The sequence below is a fragment of the Sceloporus occidentalis genome, unplaced genomic scaffold (assembly GCF_023333645.1).
Source record: "Sceloporus occidentalis isolate IW3139 unplaced genomic scaffold, rSceOcc1.0.p SCAF_76, whole genome shotgun sequence".
Classification (NCBI taxonomy): Eukaryota; Metazoa; Chordata; class Lepidosauria; order Squamata; family Phrynosomatidae; genus Sceloporus; species Sceloporus occidentalis.
In genome coordinates, this window is record NW_028317056.1 from 1,272,981 (window position 1) to 1,282,019 (window position 9,039).

Sequence of the window (9,039 nt, forward strand, 5' to 3'; positions counted from 1 at the left end):
ATAAATCAGTGAGATGCTTTATAAAATCTCCCCACATCACAAATACATTATTCAGGGCCGGCTCAGCCCTTACTGCAGAAGGTACTCCCGGGGTCTGCCCTCCGCTGGCTGAGACTCCTGGGTGTTGCATCCTCACTATAATCAAAGACTTGTCTGCTGGGCAGCCCTGGGTTTGGCCCAAAATGATTGCAAATGAACCCAAATCATTGTCTCTGCGAGTCGACGCCCATATTAGTCAATCTAATTATAAACCCGGGAAGCGGATCAATAATCGGCGAGACCCCCATATGTTTTCATTATCGTTACCGACCCTCCATTAATAAAGCCCCCTTCAAATCAATGTGATTGACCCCCAATCAATGGGGTTCTGTCCCGTCAATCACACCGGCTGCCATGTGACCAAATCAATAAATTGATCTCAATCAATAATTAGCCATCCGATTAAATAATACTAGTAATTACCCCAAATCGTAAAAAAAACCACGTATTTTATCTAAACTGCCCTTTAACCGACCATTTCTGGAGCGTAAGAGGGCAACAAAACCCAGAAAACTTTAAAAAATTAGGGCTCTAAAGTAACATTTGTGACGCGAGAAAGAAATATTTTAAAAAAATAAACCAAAATGGAGTAATTATGCATTTTTATTTTACATGATTTTTGGAGGCCGCTTAACTTTGCTCGCTCCGGTCCATTTCTTTTATAAATTATTTTTTAAAAAAATACATATTTTGGGGGTTTTTTTTAAAAAAGTTAAAAAAAATCCAAAATAGTTGCTTTTTTTGTTTTGTTTAAAAAGCTTAAAAAAAAACAATTATTTTAGAGAATTCCTCCCAAGGTAAGCGAGGGTCCGGAGCCCCCCTTTAGCGCTCGAGCCGCCCGGAACATCTGGAACGGATACTTTGTAACTTTCTGTTACCCCTCCGGATCTTTAATTACATTATTGTTCTCCGCATGGGAAAGGGGGAAGGGCCTGAAACTTGGTCCTTTGCCATCTCTTGTTTCTCATTGGCTGAAAGTTTTGTATTGCTCTTTTGCTATTGGCTACCTGAACATTCCAAACTCCCCCCCCCCGTGTTTTAAGACTTTTCAGGGTGAGGCGGTAGGAGAAGTTCTTCGGGATGCGAGGAGCTGCCGATCGCTCCATGGCTGACGGGGATTTAAAGGGACCGGGAGCCCAGGCGTGATCTAACTGCCCCTCTGACACCCGCAAACTGCCCCTGGGGAGGAAAAACAAGGGAAAAATGCAGCTTCACGTTTGGATTCTCTACCTAGGCTGCCTCTGCTCCGTGTCCTGCAGCTACAGGGAGTCTCAGTGCAGCTGGAGGGAGAGGTAAGGATTTTAACCTTAAATTTAATTTTTTTTTCTTCATTTTTTTCCACCGCTTTTGGGGCAAATCCTGGGAGGTTTTTTGTTTTGTTTTACATATAACGTTCAACTGCTGTGTTTGTTTTGGAGCATAAGTGCTTACAAAGTTTTATTTACAAAATGTATCATTTTTGTGAATATCTTTTATACTGATGTTAAAATTCTGAGTTTTTAAAAAATATATAATATATATATATATATATATATTTTAAAAAGGGAACAAACGAAGAAACCCAAAAATATTTAAGTGCTTGTATCTATTTTTCCATAAGATCGGACTAAACTGAGGATATATTTGAAACATTTAACTCCAGTTCAGTGGAGATTTTATTTTAAATCGGATAATTTTGGTTAATTTCCAGGTTTGCAAACGTAACGATATAAATTCCAGGAATAATTGCAATGTTGGGTGGTCTTCATCTCTCTTTTTTTAAAACTTTCTGCTCCGTAAATCTGCAGAAACATTAAAATTTAGAGAAGTCCCCTTTAAGATGTTTGCAGGGGTGGTGATGTAATGGTTAAAATGCGCTGGCCAAGTTGGCTGACTCACTAGCCACCTACTGACCTTTCAGGGAGGGCACTGAAGATGGTAATTCATCATCCCAGACAGACGGACTCCAACCCACCGCCTGCCTTTGGGGTCTGGACTCCCCCTAAACAGCTGCAGGAGTTGGGTGACCACCAGATAGTTAATAATAATTATTTAAATATAAATTAATTGCCAATTGTAATCCAAATGACTCGCTTACTAACTAATTACTAACTTTTTAACTTTTCTTGCACAATAAATGAATCGGATGGTAAAATTTATCATTTTAAGCATAAAAAAAATAAAAGTTAAAATCTTGTGTTCTATTAAACTTTGGGGAGGGGGTCGGACTTAAAAATGTTATTGTCGCACCCTTTGTGCCGTTAGAGTATTTCCCCTCCGACCCACCTAGATTCAGGAGCCATAAATCCCATTCATGTATTAGACTCTACCACCTCTGCTGGGAGGCTGTTCCACTTATCCACCACCCTCTCAGTAAATCTAACCTCCTTCCTTTCTATCTCGGCTTCTCACCCTTTAGTGTAATCCGTCGGGGAGACCGGCCCAGCTAAACCCAACCTGGGTTCTGTAAAATATGGGGGGGGGCTTTTGAAAGGCATAGCTGCCTGTTGCCCCTTAGCCTTATAAAAAAAAAGTTTTAAGTGGTTGGCTCTCAAGAGCTTACGATCTAAAAGGCGCAGCTCTGGCTCTTTTTGCGTAAAGATGTTGCGCAGCCAAGCGCTTTCACCTTTCCGGCTTCCACCAACATCTGCTGACCGGGCTGTTAAAGCCCCGATAACCCCCCCCCCCCCCCCCCCCTGCCAGCTGCTGCCGGTGTCTGTCAATTTGGACTTGACTCAATTTCAGACTTAACTGCCCCAAAGTGCAGGGCTTTCAAAACCTGGGTCAATTGCCTGCCCCGGGGGACTGGGGGGCGACCCGGAAGGGGGCACTTTAAGTGATTAACTAGGTCTTTAACACAAGCAAGTGATCTATGTATAAAGAGACATTTATTCTGGTGCAGTTTCCATAGCGACTGCTTCTCTAGCACGATCATTTTATTGGCTGTTATCTCTGCATCTCGCTTAGACGTTGGTCTCGTCTTAGATTCAGGAGCGATATGCCAACCCCATGCATGTTTAATCCCCTCACTGTATTACCCGCTACCACTTCTGCTGGGAGGCTGCTCCGCTAATCCACCACCCTCCGGGTTTTTGCATATAAGCCCCTCAGTAGTTAGCTGCAGAGTCTGGCTGGTTCTTGGGAGGATTCTCGTATCTGTAGAGGCCGCGTTATCTCTGAGACGGACAGCGCCAGGCGCATGATAAAGATAATTAGCCGGCGACACTAGAAATGCTGGGGTGGAAAAAGGAAGTGTCTGGACTGCGCGATATAAACAGGATTAACAGCCTCTTCCAAATCCTGCAGTCTATTCACTAAATAAACCCGTAAAACGCTCTGCTTTTGGTGCAGCTTTCCTAACTTTTTCCTCCCCGTTAATCTCCTAGCTGTAGGCGTGAGGGTCCATAGAAAGTTGTTTCGGGGGGGGGGGTTAAGTGCCCCTGCCTGCGGACCCCCGTGGTTTATGGGTGGTAGTTAATGCATGGAACTGGCTACGGTCCCAGCTGTTGTAACCGGCGCTCTCTTCTCTCCGCAGCGGTCTCTCCCTGGACGCCGGCTCGGTGAAGCAGGCTGCGCTGCGCTGCGCGGAGGGCTCCGTGGAGTGGCTGTACCCGGTGGGCGCTCTGCGCTTCGCTCTGGTTCCCCGCCAGCCGCCGGCGGTCCCCGTTCCCGCGCCCCGGCTCCTCACCGCCTGCATTAAACCCACCGCCTCGTTCTCCGGCGCGCAGCTCTACCTGGAGAAAGACGGCGAGCTGGAGCTGCTGCTGCCGGCGCCGCGGCCCGCGGGGGGTCCCGCCGGACGGCCCAGAGTGCACTGCTTCAGCTGGCTGCCCCGCCAGAAGGTGGCGCTCTTCTTACAGGCCACCCCGCATCAGGACATCAGCCGGCGGATCGCCGCCTTCCGCTACGAACTGCGAGGGGACTGGGACGGCCGGCTGGCCCTGCCGCTCAACAAGCTGAGCGCGGACGGTGAGTCCCTTACCGGAGAAATTAGCGCGTGCCCGCATAAAAAAAAAAATAAATAAATAATGTGCCCATTTCGCACAGGACTGCTTTCCAGTCACATTGTATCCCCTCCAATAAGTAACATTTGGGGTCACATGACACGGCCCCTGGGTGATCCCTGGCCTGGTCCAGCGCAGGCTGGCTAAGGGTGGTCCCGTGCAGGCTGGGGGGGTTGGCGGAAGTGTGTTTGATCTTCTTTTCTCCACCCCCCCCTTCCTCCTTTCCCTCTCTAAACAGCAGGGCAGTGTCCTGCCGGGCCTGAGGACATAGCCAATAACCCCTTTAATTAGCCTGAGATAAGAAGCTGCCGTTTCCATGACAACTGATAAGGAGCTCTGGCTGCTGCTGACTTTAAATGCCAGAGATAGTCCGGAGGGCAATTACATTTTTTTCCCCCTTTTTTATTTTTTAATATTTAAGCTTTTGGTTATTTTTTGTTTTTTCCTAATTTTACTCTACTTATGATGATCTTTTTTTTTGCCAACGTGACCCACAACAAATTTCTGACGGTATCGCTACAGAATTACGTAAAATGTCATTTTATCTTTATTTTAAGTCTCTTCTGTTTCCCGCAGGTGCCTGCCGCCCGTGCAACGACACCGAAATTCTGATGGCCGCCTGCACCAGTGACTTCGGTGAGTAAGGCTCGTGATTGGCCAACCAGATTTCCCTATTCATCTGGTAGATGGCACTGCTGGTTTTGGGGTGTTCTCATTGGCCGTTTGGGGTGGGAGGGTTGCTGGGGGCTCTTGGCTGGGGCAGAAGGGCTATTATTTAGGGCTCGGCTGGCTTCACGCAGTGGAATGTGGCTCCTACCCAGCCATGCGTTCAGCTTCTTCCCCCCCCCCCCCCCCCCCCCCCTGGATCCGGTTCTCTTCGGCTATCTCACCCAAACCTGGTCTGCCCCCCTGCCAGAAACGTTCAGATCCAGGCCCTCGGCGCCTCAACTTTTGGATATTCCAGCCTGGGCCCCTCAAAAAATAAATTAAATAAATAAATAAAATAAAAATAGTTGGAAAATCATTAAAAAACATATTTTCACAGAATTCCTGGCCCCGCAGTAACAGAGAATAGAAAATCTTCAGGTTTTCTTTCCTATTTATTTATTATTTCTTTAGAACGTTTTTATTACTGATATTTAAAAAAACTTAATGCCCACAAATGTATTTTTAAGAAAAAAACAGATCTTTACCTGCAAGCGGGGGGCTTAGACCAGTGGGGGTCCCACGCAGCAGATTAATCTGCCAATGGGGGCCCATGAGGAATGCTAGCCTTCCATTGGATGCTTGCCGTTCTCGTTATGGGCTGGGACCCCGACTGATCTACATAAACACTGGGCAGCCAATAGGAGGAAGGTTAATGAAGGATCCCTCTCCCATTGGCTGCCTAGGTAATGGCTGCAGGATGATGTATCTTCATAGTGATGCTGACTTTTACTCAATCTGCGCTCTTCTCTCCTCCCCAGTCGTCCGCGGTAACATCCGTATGGTTGGAAACGACGCCGACTTGCAGGAGTCGGTGATCGGGATCTCTGCCACCCGCGTCTACCGCCAGAAATTCACGCTGTTCCACCCCCACGGCCGCTCCGTCAGGTCGCTGGGGGATATCCGGGTCCCGCTGAGCTGCGGGGTGAAGCCCGGCCCCGGAACTTTCCTCTTCATGGGCTGGGTACACTTCGGAGACGCCTGGCTGGGCTGCGCCCCGCGCTACAAGGACTTCAAACAAGTCTACGAGGCGGCCGTCCGGGCTCGCGAGAACCCGTGTGAGATCGCACTGGAATGAGCAGGGTGAGGGGAGACGGTTATCTGAACGAAGGATGCGTCGGCATCGTTACGGGGTCACCGGGTCTGGTTTGACGAGATATCGCCACCGAGCGAGTCAAGAATATGAAGTCGTTATGACGCTGACCTTGGGAGATGCTTCCCCCACCGCAAAAAAAAACCATCGGCCTGGTGGGGCTACCGGATCCTCCCAACTGATCTCCAACATGGAATAACAATGGAATGATTGATCTAGAGCCATGATGGCATGGGGAGAGGAGACGCGTCCGCCTGGGCGTCACGGGTCGACATCATGGCCTTGAAATCTGTCCTGTGGAAAACTGAACAAGGTGAGGAGACCTGTCCTCCGGCATCGATGGCCTCATAGAAGGTCGAATATGGCCAGAAGTGTCCCCTTCCGGGTCATCTGCTTTTCTTCCCGACGTTTGCACTCCTGGAGATTCCATTGTAGAGACCCAAGCCGAGTGTTTGTAGCCACCTTGGAGATGGGGCAGCTACATACATGTTCCTCGGAGATAACACCGCACAAGGTGTTTTTTTTTTGTTTTGTTTTTTTTCTTCCTCCCCGAAGGAGATAATGGGGAGAGCTCCTGATACGTTGAGGAAGCGATGGACTTGAACTTTGTTTTTTATTTTTAGTGACTCTCGATTTTATTCTTTCCGGAGATCTTTCAGATATTCCTGAGACCTCTTGGCAGCTAAAAAAATAAAATAAACCTAAAAAAACCCTCCGGTCTCGGGTTTACCTCTGAGGTCTCGTTTTGGAAACCCAACTTTTATCCTATAAGCGAAGAAGACCTCGGTTCTGTTGAAAGATGAAGCTGCGTGGACTTCTCCGTCCCCTGATAATGAAGAGCAGCCCACCCTGTAAGGGACCAAAAGTCAAATGGCCGTTTTATGCTTGGATTTCAGAACACTATAGAGTCGTCTCAAAGAAATGTTCTATTTATATATATTTTTATACATTTGAATGTGCACTATTTAATTTTGGGGTTTTTTACTAAATCCTGATTGGTGGAGTTTCTTCAGATGAATCACTTTGAATTCATTAAATTGTCTTTTTAAAGGTACAGTCCCACTTGCACACAAACCCCCCCCCAATATTTTTTATAACAATGTAGCAAATTACACTTTCATTATCAATGAGCAAATCTTTTTAAAGGGGTGGGGGGTGCTAAATGAACTGAATTCAGTTTGGGATTACTGGTAGCAAATCAAACTGGTATTAGAACAAACTTTATTTTGTTATAAAATAAATTCTGGACAGCAAACAATACTTCTTTTTTTGTTTTGTTTTATTTTTTTTATAATGATGGATTGTATTAGAGATCATGGCGGGGAGGAGAAAACCCACCAACCAGGAGATGAGGTACTTGATGGTGAGACAGTGTAGTAATAATGTATATAGGTTTTGTTTTATTGAGCAGAAAAAAAGCTGGCACTTTTGAACTTTTTTTTTTTTTTTGCTAAATTTTACTGTAAAATGTCTTCTCTTCAAGCTACTTTAAAAAAAAAAAAATTTTTTTTTCTGTTTGGGGAAGTTACCAACTACGAGCATGGTATGCTTTGTCGGTTAGATTACAACTATCAACAAAAAAAAAAAAATAATAAAAAAAATTTTTATTTTTATATTAAACTTGATGTAAGGAAGGATAGAGCTGCAGACTTTCCGTGTTCTGTATTTTGGTGATTTCTTCTCCCCTGTTAAGGTTTAAGGCGGTGGCTTTGTGGCTTTACCTCTGTGGTCTCCTGGCCCTCAATGAGCCTGTAAAAAAAAAAAAAAAAAAAAAAAAAAAATCTCCCGTAAAAATTCTTATGTGAAAGAGTAAAATATCCCCGATGGGTGTTATGAAGAATCTTATGGATTCTAATCCTCGGGGATCCTTCTACCAACGTATTTTAGTTCATCTACAGCGTTCTCGATGGCGCTCTTTGTACCCTCAGTCAGTAAGACAAGCCTGTAAATCCCGTTGTGCTAAGCAATAGAATGCCTCAGTCTTAATCACCCACAGGGCCTTCTGGCTAATGATGATGTGGTCTTCGTTAGCATAAGCAGGACTTCATTATCATTGCCGTAAAGAATGATCCCGGTGTGGTGCTTGAGCTTGGAACGTACAGGGAACATCACGCCTGGCCACGTAGAGGTCCCCGGATCTAACGTATCGGATAACGTGACGCCCCGTTTCTCTTCGCCGCTCCAGACGGGGCCGTGTTTATTTTGGAGTTTTTAAAGAAATGCCATCTTCTGTGTTTTAGTAGAACACTCGAAGAACATCATCTATAACCCCAGGAAGGAACCCTAGAATCTAGAACTGAGAGAACGCTCCAGAGCAGATCAGGTGGTCCAAGGAGGAGGGGGGGTGTAACTCGGGGTAATTTCTGTAGTTCGGTCATCACAGGGGTAACCCGCTGCCTCCGCCACGACTGCAATCTTATAGCTGGATCACTGCCAGACTTCTGTGATTTTAACCTTTTTTGTTTTGTGTTACCCCGTTTTGTGGACCCGCCGTGTGCGACCGGGGGGCCCCGGGGTTACTGAAGGGTTAAAAAGCATCAGACTCAGTCTTGTATCCTGCAAGTGTATTCAATGTGTAAGTAAAGACTGGATGGGATGTTCTGTAAATTCTGCTGTACAGAGTATTTTGGTTCGTTTTTATAATTTGTGTTTCTTCTGATGAGTTTTTATATAAAAAGATATTTTAAAATGGTTTTTTTTCCAGATTATTTATTAAATGGTTAATATTTGGGTTTATAAATCCAGTTCTGTGGAGCCACAAACTTGCCAGATGTTAAGATCATTGAAGTTCAATGACCCGTGGATGAAACACATAAAGGATCCAGTGTTGATGCATTACCCAATCATGTGTTCTAGGGGGCAAGTAGCACAGGGGGGAAATAGCCAGAGCCTCTCACAGCTACCCCCTGACGAGTCTGATTTATTAGCACTAATCCGGGGCTAATATCCCCGCGTTTAGTAGATCTGCCCTTCCTGGGAAAGGAAATTGAGACGGATTCCCTGCCTTCCTAAATGAATTGAAGAAGTAGTCCGGATAAAGCAGCATCCCCGCGGAATCCATTTTATTTTTATCTGTTTGGGAAACTGACGCTCTTATCCCGTAAAATACCCAACAAACTGTACTCCTAGAAAAGAGGGGCATCAGGCGAGGAGAGAGGGGCATCAGGGGATTTGGGGCCCAAAGAGGGACTAGCCAAACTAAACAGGGGCTATTGGTAG

General features: G+C 45.9%; 1 protein-coding gene across 1 annotated transcript; it reads left to right on the top strand.

Moving 5' to 3' along the window:
• Positions 1 to 1,242: 1,242 nt before the first annotated feature.
• On the top strand, positions 1,243 to 5,805 carry LOC149285701 (meteorin-like). The gene is made up of 4 exons (XM_089494799.1): positions 1,243 to 1,331; positions 3,554 to 3,987; positions 4,599 to 4,658; positions 5,489 to 5,805. Exons 1-4 carry the CDS (start codon positions 1,243 to 1,245, stop codon positions 5,803 to 5,805), a joined length of 900 nt encoding a protein of 299 aa, XP_089350925.1.
• The last annotated feature ends 3,234 nt before the right edge of the window (positions 5,806 to 9,039 follow it).

Excerpts from the sequence above, each read along its gene's own strand:
- LOC149285701 (XM_089494799.1), top strand. The coding sequence starts at position 1,243 with ATGCAGCTTCACGTTTGGATTCTCTACCTAGGCTGCCTCTGCTCCGTG. Across the intron at positions 1,332-3,553 it reads CAGTGCAGCTGGAGGGAGAG|CGGTCTCTCCCTGGACGCCG; the intron begins GTAAGGATTTTA and ends TTCTCTCCGCAG. Across the intron at positions 3,988-4,598 it reads CAACAAGCTGAGCGCGGACG|GTGCCTGCCGCCCGTGCAAC; the intron begins GTGAGTCCCTTA and ends TGTTTCCCGCAG.